This window comes from Molothrus aeneus, chromosome 13 (genome assembly GCF_037042795.1).
Source record: "Molothrus aeneus isolate 106 chromosome 13, BPBGC_Maene_1.0, whole genome shotgun sequence".
NCBI lineage: Eukaryota > Metazoa > Chordata > Aves > Passeriformes > Icteridae > Molothrus > Molothrus aeneus.
Window position 1 is genome coordinate 3,531,783 of NC_089658.1, and position 16,775 is coordinate 3,548,557.

A 16,775-nucleotide genomic window follows, 5' to 3' on the forward strand; every position below is an offset into this window, starting at 1 on the left:
GTTCATCTGGCAGATAACCAGGCCCAAAGGAAAAACCTTTCCATTTTGTTCTGTCCAGCACTCAGCCTTCTCCAAGAGTTGCTCCCAGGATTCAGGCTGGTGGGAATCCACAACAGCTTTCTCTAATGGAGGTCCTTTCTCCCAGGCAGAGTCATGGGAATGGTATGGATTTGTCAAGTCTTTTGTGTAGGCAAAAACTATTTCAGAAAGATTCTGAAACCACACAACTTTGGATTGAAATATACCCTGGAGAAAGGAGGTGAGATAGGGAATTTTGCTCCACACACTTTCTTTAGGTTACCCCCACCCTGGATTTCACCATGTGGTTTTGCTCTTGCCCTGCAGGCCGAGGTGCCATGGCAGAAGTGTGGACCATCGTGGAAAGAGTTAAAAGGATCCTTGAAGAACGGGATGTGCCAAGGCAGAGCTGATGTTTTGGCATGTAAATGGTGGTTTTTGTGCCTTCCTGATGGTTTGGAGATAAAGCCAGCAGGAAGCTGGGCTCAGCTGCCCTGGTACCATGGCATGCATACCTTTAGCTGCTCTCCAACAGAAGGAGCCAACGGTTGTCTTCCAGCTGGTGCCAAATTGAAATGTGGTACCTCACCACAGACTTTTAAAAACCAGAGCCAAGAATGTGCTGCTTTAGTGTGGAAAACCCTGTGGTATTTTGGGAGTAACTGTTCCTGAAGCTGCTCAGCCCCCAGTGCTTCACACCTGCTCTGTTCTGGGCAGGCTGCAGAAGGTGCTTGAGCTCCTGTGGTTCTAAAGAGGAAAAGGCCCTGCAAATTCTGGTGCAGGGTAATTGCAGTCCCTTCTAGCAAGTGTCTCCTGAACCATTCCTGCTCTCCAAAGCTTGGTCCATAGCTGTGCTGGCTGCATGTTCCTCCCAGCAGGAGTCACTGTCCAAACAGATTTTCCCTCTGGGAACTTAATAAAAAAGAATTTTTAATCCTTCCCCTGATGAGTTGACTCTTGTAACTGCTTTGGCCAGTATCTTTGCTAAGTTGTGTCTGCTTAGGGGTTTTATCAGAGAAAAAGTTGACTGAAAGGAGCTCTGCAGTCCTTTTGTAACTGTTGTCTGGAGAGGGATGCAGGTATCAACCTCATTCTGAAGTGCCTCCTGCCCATCTGGGTGCCCCAGTCAGGAAACAAGCAGGCCAGGCCCTCATGGAAAGCCAAGACTGCGTTTTTCCCATGGGAATGAAGTGAAACTTCACCTTTGATGACCTTTTCAGCTTGAAAATTTATTGCCTGGCATGAATAAGTTGGGAAATCCTGTGCCCTTATGGGCCAGACCAGGCAGGGCTCCCCCAGTCCAGCCTTTCCTTGGGAACATGATCTTGCTCCTGAGAGGACTGGGAGCTGTGGAACATACTGCTCCAGCAGATCACTGCTGACCTACAGAGTTCATTTTTGACTAAACCCAAACAAATTGAGGCCTTGGGTACAGCATGTGCATCCTGACAGTGAGGGAAACCTCCAGCCTGCTGTGCATGAGGGAAGAGGTCACTAGGTTAGGTTTGCTTAACTTACCCATCCCACACAATTAAAACCTCTGAACCTTTCCTGTTTTGGCTCTTCCACTGACAGAAATCCACATAGTCACAATTTCTGAGAAGGATCTTGGTGTGAGCAGAGCTTGTGGCTCACACAGAGGGCTGGAGTGGTGCTGTGGCTGTGGCTTCTGCATTTTGCCAGGATTTATGGAGTGACCTGCATCATTTGCTCATGTTCTCAGCCTCTCAGAGGACCTTCCCTTAAGCTCACTGACAGTAGCAGAGATGTTTCTGGCTTCCATGACTTCTGATGTGAATGGTGTTTCTTCTCCTCACAGGACAATGTGTGTTTTGGCTGCTACAACTGGCACTTGTCCTTGGGATCTGTCCTAGCTACCTCCTTTGCCTGGAGTTGTTTATCCCTTCTTCTGCTCCCTGACTTGGCAGCACAGAAAATCCAACAGAGATTCCTCTAGTCCAGGGCAAAACACCACATTCCTGATAAGAGCCTTCCTCTCTTCCAAGCCTGCTTTGCTGCCTTGAGCTGCTCCAGAAATGTTGAAAAGTGATCTGCACAATTGCTGTGATTTTTCCTTGGAAGCAGGTTGTGATAGCTTTCCAGGCTGGGATAAACCTGTGCCCAAACCACCTTTCCTTCAGGGCAAATAGAAGAAAAACAGTTAAGCTCCTTCTGGGAGGCAGGAGCAGCTTCCAGCCTGGCACAGGTACAGGCCCCCACACGTGGCCAGGGAGATGCAGGAGCTGCTCCCTGTGGAAAAGGAGCAGGAATAGAGCTGGGGAAAGCCCTGTCTGCTTGAGGAGGTGACTTTGGGACAGTGTTTTTCTAGGATGAGGCTTGGGGTGATGATGAAGGACCTGATTCCAAACCAGGGCTCTGTGCCAGCTTGGGCAATAGGCACTGCCAAGCTCTCCTTAGTCAGTGAGGTCACCAAGAGGTGTTGAGGGATGGATCCCTCAGGGCATTCAGGCTTCCGCCTCCATCCCTCACAGCTCTGCGTGTGACCCAGGTTCACAGGGCAGGCCTGAGACACTTCCCATGAGCTTTTTCTTTTCCTTCAGCTTTTCTTTTTGAGCCACACGCTGATTTTTTGTTTCACTTTCCCATGAAACTGTCAGATGACCGAGGCAGCACTCCCATGAATCCTGCTGTGTTGCAATTTCATTCATCCTGCTTAAAACTGTTTCTCTCAGCATGGCTTGGGAGTGGTAAAGAGCCAGGACAAAAGCTGAGCAAAGGCAGCAGCCCACCTCCTTTCCTGGGCTTGCACATGCCTCTCAGCATCCCTGGCTCTGGCTGCTTTCCCCCATCCCAAACTCCATGGGATTCCTTTGCTGCTTGGATTTAGGGAGCACCACAGGAGGATGGAGATGCCATGGTGCTCTTTTGGTCTGGCTTTGATCAGGAGTTGGCTCCCCAGCCTGAGTTGGGATGGGAATTGCATCATCTCACATGCCTGTCCCATCCCACTCCTCCATCCTGGGAGCCTACAGCAGGAAAAGAACATCTGAAAAAAGTGACAAAACCTCCCAAAACTTAGATTTTGAGCAGTGGTGTCTCCGTGGTGCACCTGGTGCTGTGGCTTTGCACCCCGGGCCTCCGGATTTGACACCTCTTGCCCCCCTGGGCACAGGGATACCACCCACTCCAGATCCCCAAAGCACGTGAGGTGACAGGAAGTGGCTTTGTCCCCAACCACAGCCCAGCCAGGCACTGAGGGAGGCCAAGGGTTGCCACAGGGTGACAGATCAGCGGTGGCAAGTGAGAACAGGAGGTGTTGGGAGGTTTTTTCCTTTCCTTGCTCTGGCAGGGTTCAAAACAACACCATGAGAAACAAATCTTCCTCCTGTAAGAGGAGGGATGGTGGAAAATGGAGGTGATCCAAAGGATAGTGGTGGTTCCAACCTCTGCCCTCATGTTTTGCTTTCCATGTGCTTAATTTTTTTTTCCTGGCCAGCCCTTCTGACTTGGGAGATGCTGGGAAGCAGCTGCATGACCCTCACTGGTGATAAGGTGGTTGCCAAAAGACCAGCAGGGCTGGGCACAGACTCCTTGGCACCAGCAACACAGATAGCTTAACTTTGGTGGGGCAAGCTCCCAATTAAAACTTGCAGGTGCAGGGTTCTTCCCCTGGCCACCTGCCTCCATGGGTGCTTGAAAATTGTTTCCAGGAGTAATTGAGCTTAATTAGAGCTTGAATTCCCTGGAGCTGGGAGGCTCAGAGATGCACAGGGGACTGAAATAATCTGATGGGGCAGTTCCCTCCTAGGTCTCTGGGGTTTTCCATCCTCTGTCTGGGGTTTTATTCATGGGATCTCATGTTGTCCTTTAGATGGGGATGGAGTTTTTTTTCTGTGGGAATGCTGGCTTTGGTGTTATACCTCACTTTTCTGACTCTCTGGGAAAATGGGATAAAGGGGATAGAATGACCAAAAAGCCTTTGTGCTGTCCAGGAAGATGAGGAATAAAGGTCACTTTAGTCATCACAGTAAAGATAAAATGTATGTACTCTTGACCACAGGGTCCTGGGATCCTAAAGGGAAATGGGCTCTGCATGGACACTCCTAAAATGAGGGTTAAAATCAGGCTCCAACCAGTGTAATCAAAGAGCCCTCAGTCTGAAATCAAGGAGTGCCTGGGTGCTCCCAATCCCCTGTCCCATTGCATTCAACCCCTGGCAGGTCATCATTGGCCACTGCCAGCTGTGGGGAGAGAGCACCCCAGTCACTCTTTGTCCCCCCACTCCCCACAGGAGTATCCAGAAAATTCCCCCCACATCCTTCTTCCAGCACTGGGTGAGCGTGCCAGGAGAGGCAGTGCCAAAACAAGCTGGGGGAGGGCCAGCACAGCGATAAAAGCTTTATAAAAGTGATTTATTCCTCCAGGGCTCCTTGGATGGCTGCAAGAGCCTTTCCCCAGGAGAGCTGCACCCCCAAGAGCAGCCTGAGCCCTCAGGCCTGGCTCTGCTCTGTCTCGCTTCATTTCCACAGGGTGCTTGGGTGGTTTATAGTTTAGGAGAAATATGATTCATGAACTCCAGTGTGATAAGGATGAGGGAGGAAAGAAAAGCCACGTCAACCTGAAGGAATGTGGCTGGTAGAGAGCCCAGCCTGTGGCTGGCAAAAGCCCTGGGAGAGAGGATCAGGCGTAAAAAGGGACAAGATGAGAACATGTGCCTGAAAAAATAGCTGAAATCTTCCCATCCCTGCTTCAGGGGCTCTTGTCCCCCAAATGCACTGCAGCCTGAGGCCGTGGGATGGCTCCAGATAAACTCCATGGACATGGGTCAGCCAAACTTCCTAACTGGGGATAATTGATGGCCCAAGCTGCTGTGTTTGCACTGGGCTGACTGTGCTCCCAAGGCTCCAGAGCACTGCTCTGCTTCCCTGAGGATCAGGAACCAGTGTGGGGTTGGGAGCCATGCCAGCCATCCCAAAGCAAGCTCCTGAGGGGAGCGTTGTCCCTTTGTCCCCCTGCTCTGCCTGCTGGGCACATGGCTTGGGCAGCCAATGCCATGCAGAGATTTCCTTCACCAGTGGGAATGAGGGTGGCAGGGAAAGCCCTGACCTGGTTCTTGCTGCCCACTGTGCAAACCCACCACGTTTGCCATCCTGGCAAACACAGCTCCTTTATAAAGGCAGCAAAATTTGGCTGTGATGAAAGAACGCGGCCATTATCAGAAAGAATTCCAGCTCTGGGATGTGCCAAGGCACACACAGGCAGACCTCTGCCCCCTGTTCCCATCCAGAACATCCTTCCTGAGGGCGGGGAGCTCCCCGCTCTTGCAGCATCCCCAGGGAGTCCGTATCCTGCATACCCTCGGGGTGAGTGTGCTCTGAGATGTTCTGGGTGGATGTTATTTACAGCAGCAGTTTTCATTGATAGCAAATCGCTCTTGGTGCCGGGAAAAAGCTGCTGAGGTGCGGGCAGGGTGCAGCCGGAGCACCCAAATACCTGCAGCCCGTGAACCCAGCCAGTTGCCTCGGCATAAAGTCAATATTGACCCTTGCACGCAGCGGCACTCCCGCTGCCAAAGCAGAACAAAGCCCAGCGCGTCCCTCCAGCACCGCCTCTCTGGGCCGGCTCTTTAAAAGTAATCAGCATTAAATTGTTGGGTCTGCTGGGGCTTTGTTGGAAGTCAAATACCTGGGAAAAGCTGTGGAGAAAGAGAGCTCCAGCTGCTCTGCTTCTTACTCCTCACCCTTCTCTCTCCCTCCCCTGACCCAGCATCCATCCTCTCCCAGAGCACCCATCCAAGCCGGATCACTGCAGGGAAGAGACATCACTTCACATCCCTGTCACATCCCCAGCTCCTCAGAGGGCACTGTCGTGCCAGAGCCGGGACATGGGAACTGGCAGCACCCCAGGGAAATAAAAGCTGAAGTGCTTTGAAGGCTTGGCCTCCGAAAGGGGAGGGTGATGGGGGAGCAGAGAGGAACCAAAACCCAGCGGCAGAGGAACAGGCGGAGGGCGAAGGGGAAGTGAAAGCAGCTGTGATTACTGAAAGCTCAGATGTGAAAGAGTGGGAGCACTATCTTTGGGGCTCTCACTTCCCTGTCTGTGCAGGTTTTCTTGGCTTCAGGCTATTTTTAACCCCGTTCCTGTCTTTGCTCATAAATTCCACCCTGGGGTGGGTGGGGAGGTGAGTGCCACATGTGCCACCAGATTTTGGAGTCTGGGGACTGCTCAGCATCCCTGGATGGTGGGGTTGGGGGATCACCCAGCATCCCTGCATGGTGGGCTTTGGGCGGGGGGGGTCACCAAGCATCTCTGCATGGTGGGATTTGGGGGGATCACCCAGCATCTCTGCATGGTGGGGTTTGGGGAATCACTCAGCATCTCTGCATGGTGGGGTTTGGGGGGGGGGTCACCCAGCTTTCCTGGTCTGCTGAGTTTTGGGGACTGTTCCCTGCCAGGGATGCAGATATATCCAAGTTGCATCACCCCTTTCCATCCCATGGCACCTGGGCTGTATCTGTGTGCTTGGCCTCCAGATAAGGAGGTATTTTAGTCTTTTAAGCAGACTCACAAATATGTGGTCCCTGTCCCCAAATATTTTCTACAGGACTGAGCACCTGGTGGTGGGGCAGAATGGGGTGTTTGGCGACATCAAGCACCTCCATAAAAGCCTTTTTAACGTGGAACCCTGTCACCAAGGGATGAAAGAGCTGTTAGTCTGGTATCAAGCAAGGGTTTTCTTTCTCAAAAACTAAAGTGATGCTTCCTCTAAATGGTCCTTATCCCTGCAGCCTCCACGCTTAGTTTTGGTTAACAAAATTCTGCAGAGGTGTGGATTTAAGCAATTTAACGGCACTAATTAAAACCGTGCACACACCCACACACACCCCACCCTGTCCCATCCCTGGAAAGAGTCAGCATAACTCAGCGGTGACCTCGGCTGGGCTGTGTGACTACTGTCCTCTGTGGGACCCCAAACCTGGGTTTAAAGTTAAGCCTGGGATTAGAGGCTGTGCTGAAGCCAGCAGGGTGAGTCCCTCGCTCTCCTGAATCAGCAGTGGCTGCACAGGGAAGCCCCAGAGCAGGCAGGAGGGAGTCTGGCAGCTCGTGGGGTGTTGGATGCTCCAAGGAGGGAGCTGGCTGAGGGTCCCCTGAGCTGCAGAGGACAGAAACCCCAGTAAAATTAACATCACTGCAACTGGGTTTAACCCACTTAAACCTCTGTGCCTTGTCCTGTTGTGGAAGCATCCTCATTCTCCCCCAGAATTCTCCCAGGGCTGTCTGCCTTCCTTTTGAAGCCTGTTTTTCTCTTCCCTCTGCTCTTTTAATGCTGCTGGGTCGATTTATCCCAGTTTAAGGACAGTTTCGTTTCCTCTATACCGTCCTTGAATTCTGTCATTAACAGGTCACTCAGCAGTCAGTCCTGTTCCAGGGATGGGGAGGGAGGCAGCTCCTGCTCCGTGCTGAGGAGGGGATGCAGAAGTGTTAAAAACGGGACCACACTCCCGGTACTCAAGTAATTTCAGCATTTATTATAATAAAAAGAAAGGCCTAAAGCAAGGAGGCCCGCGGGCCGAGCAAGAGCGTTCCCGTCGGGGCTGCTCAGCAGCGATGGCCCTGATGTTCCAGGTGGAGCAGCACAAATTCAGTGGGTCAGATGCCCCTTTTTATCCTGTTTTTTGTCCCTTTGGATTGGTTTCTTTTTGGATCCTTCATTTGCATGAAGGCTTTCGGTGCTTGATTGGCCATTACGATTCTGTCCAGGCTGGCTCGTTTCACTTGGGGGGTGATGCACTTTACTCAGGTGTACTTATGGTACATTGAGTACTGGATTTCTTATAACTACCCTCTTAACCCTTTTTACAATGACCACACTAACAGTACATGTTTAACAATTATCAACTATTTTACAATCGTTTCTAACCCATTTTTAACAGAAGGAAACATCTAGGGACTTTCCCTTTGAAATAAACCAACACAAGAAAGAAAGGATAATATAATTAGGTGGGGGGAGAGGCAGAAGAAAAGTCACTCCCTGAAACCCAGCCCCTTTCATCCCGCAGGGAGATCACAGGCGAAGCTGGGTCAGATGTGCTGGAACACTTCCAGGCCCAGAGTGTTTAAACAGAAAGGTTATGTACTTGGGAGATTCATTTCATCTCTTAATTGGTTGTTTGTTTGTTTATATGACTCGGGAGCTCTTTTCTGTGTTTGCTTTGCTGGCTCACTCAGCTGCTGAAAATCCCGGCCGGCCGCGTCCCCATCCGGCCAGTGCCGAGCACGGGGCTGTCCTTCGGTCCGGCTCCTCCCCATGACCCCTTCCCAACACCCCCCCCGGAGCCAGCGGCCTTCCCGTGGCACCCAGGTGTGCCGCTGGGATGCGCCAGCTGAGGCTCCACCGTGCCACCATCTCCTCTTCCCTTGTGGAAATCAGGAGATGGTGGGGATGGACCCCTCTGAGCCAGCATTTGAAGCTCTCCCTCTCCCGAGCATCCTCTCAAGCCCAGGAGAGGATGAGATGCGAAACGCTACAGGTTTGGGTTTGGGTTTGGGTTTGGTTTTCCCCCTGGTCTTGGTTCTCTGCTGGTTTCAGCCTGCACAAAATTTTGGAGGAAAATCAGCTTTCTCCTACCATGGCTCTGGAGAGAAGTTTTGGAAATACCTGGAGAAGTGCAACAGCTTCTCTCTCACCCTCCTCTCTTGGCTGTATATACATTTTATGCTAATTTGCTCCTGGTTTTATCTGGGTTTATGTTAATTTCCCCGTATCCAGGCGTGCCCAGACAATGGGCACGAGGTGCCCTGGGGCTCTTTGGCCCAGCGGTGTCCTGGTGGCAGATTGTCCCCTCCACCTCGTGCTTGGATGGGAGAACCTCTTTCCATCCCCCTTTCTGGAGCCAGTGGATCTTTATCTCAGCCTGGCATCCATCCCTGGAGGTGAGAGGGGAAGCTGCTCCTGGTTGGGCAGATAAGGAGCAGCCACCCAGATGGATCAGTGGGATGACCTTGGGAGGAGCAGCCTCGGGGCGATGGGGAAGCCGAAGATAAAGGAGGGCATCGTGCCCAAGATGAGCTGACACCACCACCCTCGAAATGAGGAAAGTGTTTCCAAAACAGGCGGGTTGGCCCCAAAACACCTCCCAGCTCCTGCGGCTCTCCTGGAACTGATGTCAGCAATGGCCACGTGTGTTTGGGAGGAGCTGATGGGCGTCAGTGCAGGAATGTGAGGATCTGGGGCTTTTTTTCCCGTGGGTTTTGGGGTTGCAAATGTGTTAACATCTGGGCTGGTTTTTTTTTGTTTTGTTTTGTTTTTTGTTTGTTTGTGTTTGTTTTTGTTTTTTTTCCAAAATCAATCCCTTTCTCAATCTTTGCTGGATGCAGAGGAATACACATTGCTAAGAGCTAAATCAGAGCCTCTGCTCCTCCTCCTCTCTCCTTCCTCCCTTTGAAGTCTGCATCAACACTGCTAATTAAAACCACGTTGGGAGAAGTTTATTGATTTATTCTCTGGAATTTCTTTTTCCTCCTGGACTTTTGAAATGCTGTCATGGAAAAGGACTTCTCCATGTGCTGCCCACTCTTTTGTGGGGATATGATGGAGATTTTAGGGATGCCATTTGCTTTTGTTAAAATTTTAGAAGTTTATTAGTAATGAAAATAGTAATAACAATTAGGACAATAAGAGACAATAAAAAGCAAAGAATTACAGACATAGGGTGCCTGGCACTCTGCCACAAAGCACACTTTGCTAACAAAGGATTACCCCTTAAAAGCAATAGCCTATTGCATATTCATAGATCTCATACATGATTCAAACATTCCTTTCAAACTAGGGGGTTTCTGCTTAATTTCAGCTTCCCCCCCATCTTGTAAATCGACCTTCTTGGTTCCTCAAAGTCTGAGCTGTCCTGATAAGGAGGCAATAATTCTTCTCTTGGGATCTTGGTGTCCGTTGCTGTTATCTCTATACACATAGGATAATGCGAAGAATTTCTTGATTATCTTTTCCATTCCTTGAGCTAGGAATGGAAAAGTATACAAAATAATACAAAAAGTATCTTACATCACATAGTTTCTATTTTAATATTAAGCTATAGCCTAAAAAACATATTTACCACACTACTTAAAAGAAATTCATACAGCACTACTTAAAAGAGATTAATACAGCATAACTTTCCAACATAACACATCTAGTATTCATTTTAATATTTGCAAAGAGCCAATCATATCATATGCATTTTTCACAGCACCAACTTGCAACCATCCCAGGCTGTGATGGTGTCTCCAAGCTTTGGGGCTGTGAGAGCATCCTGTGCTGCCTCCCCAGTCTGTCCCTAATCCCTTGCAGTCAAATCCAGCAGGACACAGCCCCAAGCCATCCAGTGGGCCCCATGAGATGTTTGGAGCAGCAAGGAGGTCAGGAAAGCAGGAAGCCTCCAAGCTGGTGCTGGCCTGAGGTGGTGGGATGGGAGGACAAAAGGCTATGGGGGATTTTTCCCTTTTGCTGCAGGTATTGGGGAAAAAATGTGTCAGGATGTGGTGATGGGATTACCCAGCCAGGGCCACGCTGGGTAATGGAGCCTTCTCCAAAAATTCATCATTGTTTGGGGCTGAAAAGTCCTGCTGGGGCTAGAAGGCCCAAGCTGGAATGGTGAGCTGGGAATCACCTTCTGGAGAGCAGATGGGACCCTGCCCCGAGCATGGTTCTTCTGCTGATGCTGAGCTTTGATGGGAAAGTGCTCAGTGGATTTTGGGACTGTGGAGAACAGCAAAGGCTCATCCAGGATTTTCCTGGGTTGGGATTTATGTATGCCACTGGCCAGCTGATGAAAAGTCTGGAAAACCCAGGACCTGCTATGTCTTGCAGAGCCACTGGCTTGGCGTAGGCAAAGCCCAAGCCACTAATTACCTGCCTGAGGACAAAAAACTTGTGGATTTGTGTTTTCTTAGTGTCTGATCCAAGGAGGTCCCCATCCAAGTGGCACCAAGAGTGCCCCAGGGAGATCTGGCGTCCTTCTGGAGAACATGCAAAGCAGGAAAAGCTTTGAAAGCCAAGAGAAGGAGGAGGAGATCCCTGAGTGTCACTGAGCATCTCCTCCAGGCCTGGCTGATGCAATGTTAGCCCTTCCAAAGGCTGGGAAGCCCTGGGAAGTCCCCAGGAACTTTGGTGGCATCAAGGCCAGCTGCCAACTGGGGCTGGGGAGTCCCCAGCTCAGGGGCAGATGCTGAACTGGGGCCAAGCTGTGGTTCCCTGTGGGAAGGGCTGATCCAGCTGCTGTGGATCAGATGGCATCAGATATCCCTGAGGGAGGGTCAGCCAGGAATAAACCTCCTTCTAACAGGTTTCCATGAGCTGCAAGATGATGAGGACTTGGAGTTGGGTTGGGGAAGAGGAAGGCAGGGGGTCATTTCAGCCCTAACCCTGAGCAGCCATTCCTCTCCTCTCCCTGGCATGATAAAGCCATCCCCAAACTGGCAATGGGGTTTATCCACCACCTCCTCATTCCCAGCCCTCTTTCCTGAGGGTTTCCACAGTAAAAACCCTGCTGGGGGAACTGGGGTCAGCCCCAACATCAGTGTCCCAGTAACAGAACAGATGGAAAAGGACAGCATCCAAGCAGTCAGCTGGGGGATGTCCTGTCCCACACTGGGCTGGAGAAGGTCCTGCAGCCCCATCCAGGGATTCTGCAGCAGGCACAGCCAAGAGCCTCACTCATTTATTGTTATTTTCTTTTCCTTTGCAGGCACTGAAAATTGCTGCGTGGGAAGAGAGGTGTCTGAAGGTGATGAATGGCTTTGCTATGTTTGCCAAGGAGATGCTTTCCTTTGATGGGCACCAAAACACCTGGGCTTGCCCTTCCTGGCTGGAAGAGTGAAATTCCCTAGAACAGCTCACAAATACAGGCCAAATCAGTAGTTTCAGGAGGAAAAGAGGAAGGCTGGAGATGCCATTGCAGAGGAGGGGAGAGGCCAGGCTCAGCAGTCTGAGGTGTGTGTGATGTCCATGTGCTCCTTCTGTCCCAGCCAAGGGGATTTTCCAGTGACCTGGATGTGAGCAGGGCACACTCCGTCCCTCCCACCAGTCCTGGCTCAGGGGAACTGGGTTAGATAAGCATCCCTGAGCCTGGAGGAGGGGAACCACACTGGGATGGAGGCTCCCAGGTCCCAGGGATGCAGCACCCCAACCTCAGCTCCTTGGTTTGCGTGTTGAAGTCGGGGGTTTGCCCATAGCAAGAAGATTGTGGTGTTGCTCTGCTTCCTTGGAGGAGCAGCATGTGGGCTGTGAATCATGCCTTGGACAGCAGAAGGGAGATCTTCAGGGCTTGCTCCTTGCTCCTCTAACATCCATCCATCCATCCATCCATCCATCCATCCATCCATCCATCCATCCATCCATCCATCCATCCATCCATCCTAAGCCATCCCACCAAACCCAGGTGCTCCCTGTCATCCCAAGCTCTCTGCCACTGCTCCTTTCCTCCCTGAGGATGGGATCACAGGGATTTGGGACTGTGGATGTTGGTGCACATCGTTTATCCTGGTTTATCTACTCTGTTTGGGATGTATTTGTACTTTCTCATGGTACTTCTGAGGAGCAGAACCCAGACAGCTGTTGGGCTGCAAAAACTTCAGTGAGCTAGCATGGATGGATTTCTTCAGAGAAATATTTTTAAGCAGGGAAAAAAAAGGGACATATTTATAATATTTATTTCTTTTTAATAGCTTTATTTTTGTTTTTTTTAAACTTCTTAGCTGGTTCTTCAAGGCATTCCAGCCCCAGCAGCATCCCGTGGTGAGAAGTTCCCTGGATGAGCACGCAGCCTTAGCTCACCTCTGCCAGGGCAGGGACCTGGCACTGGAGCATCACCAGTAATTTTCCACTCGTCTCCACGCTGTAGAAATACACCCAGGCATGGAAAAAGCCTAGAAGGGAATAAAGAAGACACTTGGCCAGTAGAGCTTGGCCAGCTCCCAGCTCAAGGAACGGCTTCAGGTTCATCCCCAGCTCTCCAGTGCTTGGCAGGCTTGGCTGTCTCAGCTCCTACGAACGGGACAGGCCAGCAGCATTCCTGCCAAAAGCCCGGGTGCTCCTGCTCCAACAGCTCCCTGCACCCACGGGTTAGCTGCAAGACAAAGAGGGGGGAAAGTGGCCTTTTTGTGGGGTTTGGTTGGGATTTTTTCCTTCTCACCGCAGAGAAAAGGAGAAGGAAATACTTGGCACGGAGGGCGGAGCGGAGCGAGGGGGAGCTTGGGGACAGCGGGGATGTGGCAGTGGGAGGCGAGTGGGCCCTTTGTGAGGCTCTAATTGCTCCAGCCAAAACCCACATTAGCCTGATGAGTGAAAAGAGGTTTTTACGAGGGCAATAAGATGTCCCAGCCTGCCGGGGTGGTGATTGCCAGCCCGTGGCCTCGGGCTCTCTGTGGAGCCGCTGGTGCTCCTGCTGCAATTCGACTCCAGCTCGGCAAGAGGGTCCGGCCCTTTCCCAACCTCGCGGCGCTAATCCCTCTTACCTCAGTGGTGCAGCAATAACCCCGGGAGCCACCACCACCTCCCACTGCCGGCGGCTGCAGAGCACACCGTGTTCCCAGACAAGGCTCCTCACACCCTGCACAGACCCGGCAAACAAGGGCGGCTTCCCAATCCCATGAGCATCCTTCCCCCAGCAGCTTTCCTTGGAAAACACCCTCGAAGAGTCACTGTCCCCAGCCCACTTCCTTGAAAACTCAGGTTGCTGTGAAAACGGTGGTGAAACAGGCTGAGAAGGGGGCACCAAGGGCAGAGTGACCCAGGTCTGTGATATCCTCATGAGTCCAGAGAAGATAAGTGATGAGAGGGTGATGATTCACTGCCTCTTGTGCAAAACCCAGCACCATCCAATGCATCCAGCATGTCTGAAGATGTTTCTCCATAGGATTTCTCCTGACAGGGGAGGATGAGGGTGGCTTCAAAAAGTAATTCCTGGAAGAGGAAGCCACCCAGGACACCAAGACCACTCACTCTGCTGGGTGTAGAAGCTCACTGAGGTCTGATGTTTTCCTGGGATCCTCTGCTTCAGCCCATGGTTGTGGAGGAAGGAAACCCATCAGCAAGGGTTGCTCCCACATCCAAGGGACAGGGAGTTCCTGGGGACAGGCTGGCCAAGGGTTGGCCAAGCTGCAGAGTCAGGATTGGCAGGCCTGAGCAGAGGCAGGAGGGGGTTATTTGGTAGAGGTAGTTATGAAGGAAACAAGATATCTCCTTTCCCAAGGTGCCTGAAGGGAGCTGAAGACACCAGAATTTAGCCCCTGGGAAGAATGAGTCAGTCACAGGGGTGACCACAAGGATCTGTTATCACAAGGATCTGTTATCGATGGAAAATCTGTCTCATGAGGGCATCAAAGCAGCTCCTTGTGTGCCAAAAGGAAGGGGGAAGGGGAGGAAAAGAGGACAAAGATCCTCAGTGCCAGGCAAGGAGAGTTCTGTGGGCCCCAGCCCCTCTGGGATGGTGCAGGAGGGGGTTCAAAGCCCTGTGTCCTTCCATTTGAGAGCTTCTTCAGCCCATCCTGGCAGCCCAGGGGCTGGGGCAGCTGGGAGGGGAAGGTCTCACTCTGACAGCACCACGGAGCCAGAGCTGGGCCCAGTGAGTGTTACTCACCTTGAAACTATGTGAGTAAACAGAGAAGGCTCCTCTTCCTGGTCCCACCTGCAATTAGGCTGCAGACTGGAGCAGAGGAGCTGAATCCACCCTGGCAGATCATGGGGATGCTCTGCTCTCTCCTCTGCTCAATCCTCAGGCCAAGCCACCCAGGAGAGGAGGATGGTGAAGCTCCAGTTGGCCTCCTGGACCATCCCCTCCTGTATGAGCTTCTTGGAGATGTCCCACCAGGTGGAAAACACCCCTTTCCCATCACTTCTGGTGTTTTTATATGGGAATAAATCACATGGGACTCAATTTTCTTCATGGTGGAAAAAGCCCATTCTTTATTCACAAAACTCCTTTTTATACAGTTTTACAGACCTCGTGTGTGACTCCAGTGGGTTAGCAGCTTTCTTGTCAATTATTGGTTAGTAGCAAGTTGTTATTCTGTATTGATTAGTCACTCAAATCCCCTGGGAGTACATGCAGGAAAGCTGTTTGTGAGAGATACTTTTAATTTTTCTATCTAATGGTGTAAAAACAGTTTATGCAGGTGCCAGTTGTTTTTCAGCCAGGAATAGATTGTTGTGCTAACAAACTGCTCACAACAGGATTGCTGGATTGCTTTCACATGGGAACTTGCAAAGTGCCTTAGAAGAAATGACAGGCTAGCCAGAGCAGGCCTGATTTTATGAAGCCTTTCTTTATGATTTTTCGACCTTACTGCAACATTTTTATAACCTGTATCACATTTTTTGTTGCTGAGCAGCAGCTACACTCGTGGCTCCCTGTGACATGTGGGAAGTGGAGCCAACTGGGAAGAACCCAGTTGAGAGACTCAGCACCAGCTGGGAGGAAGAAGAGATGATCCCACAGGAAAGGGACCTCCCTGCTGGCACAGCAAAAGCCTCTGAGCTCCAGGGATTTGGTGGCCACCACTGCAATCATGAGTTCCATTGGATCCTGACACCTTCCACTTTGGTCCTTGGAGTTCCCAGAGGGGCTTGGCTCTTCTCTGTGGAAAACCTTCATCCATCTTGGTGTCCTCTTCCCCACCAGTGCCTAGAGGAAGAGGAGAGACCACCCTGGACCATCCCCTAGAGGCAGGAGAGCAGCCTGCAGAGCAGCACTGGCACCAGCCCAGGGCCAGGGAGTCGTGCAGAAGACTGAAGGGTTTCCAGGATTGACAGACAGTGGTTTCTGCAGGCAGGAGAGGGAATAAAATGGTCAAATTGCTCACAATTCCATGCCTGTCCTCCCACACAGAGTAAAGGAATGCGGGAGATACCGCAGCAATGCCATGCAAACACCCTGGAGAGGTGAACCTCCTCCTGACCCCAGCTAGGAGAGAACAAAAACTGTTTTAAAGACTGGAGCATCTTGATGCATCCGTGGGAGGCTTGTGGGCACTGGATGTGTGGGAAGCAGCTGATGGGTCGATAGCCTGCAGGAACACCAAACACACGGACATCAGAGATAATTGGTGGAGACAGAGTCCAGAGATGTTACAGAGACTTGTAGCCATTCCCACACTGGGAATCATGTAGAAATAAATTAATTAATCATTCCAGAGCTTTAGGTACAGGCAGCAGCATCTGTGCTGGCACAGACACAGGGATTCTCTTTGGGAATGAGGCCACGGATGGGAAGAGAAGGGGAAGAAGGTGCATGTGTTGCTGAGGTTCAGACTGGGTGATCTCAACCAGAGCAGAAACAAAGGGAGGGGAAAAAAAAGGTAAGAAATGGCAGCTTCCTCAGGCTCATCCCTTGCAAGACTTACTCAGAGTTACATCATGATGCTTATTAGGATGCAGATCCCTGAGAGCCAGGGCTCCAGAGCCTCTGGAAGGATCCCTGGAGATGTGGGGATCCCTGCCAGCAGCCAGGGCAGTAGGGGTGGCACCCCAATCCCAGCTGTGCCACTGAGGCCAGCTTCCCAAACACAGGCACTGCTGCTGTCCCCACAGAGGGACTCAGCTTCGTTTGGGAGCCCAGGGAGGTGGGGGGTGTTTGGGCACGGGGCTGCCTCCTCTCAGTGCTCCTGCCGGTGTTCTGTGACAGGGACTGCACAGCAGCTGCTGGCCACAGCTTCCCTGAGTCGGCTGTCACCACACCCAAGGCTTTCCCAAGACCACAGGGCTATTCCTCAGCATACAGCACTGAGCACGGTGGTTTCCCTGC

At 51.4% G+C, this 16,775-nt stretch overlaps 1 protein-coding gene across 5 annotated transcripts in view; it reads left to right on the top strand.

Annotated features, from left to right (window-relative positions):
- PPCDC (phosphopantothenoylcysteine decarboxylase) overlaps positions 1 to 16,166 on the top strand; it is a 29,632-nt gene extending 13,466 nt beyond the window's left edge. For 4 of the 5 annotated variants that reach the window (XM_066558888.1, XM_066558890.1, XM_066558887.1 and 1 more), the window contains one exon: positions 346 to 964. In XM_066558888.1, the coding sequence (XP_066414985.1) occupies positions 346 to 431 (86 nt within the window). In that variant the 3' untranslated portion in view covers positions 432 to 964. Of the gene's footprint in view, positions 1 to 345; positions 965 to 11,720; positions 11,966 to 12,729 lie in introns of those variants that run through there. The other variant, XR_010784478.1, reaches the window with a different exon arrangement.
- The last annotated feature ends 609 nt before the right edge of the window (positions 16,167 to 16,775 follow it).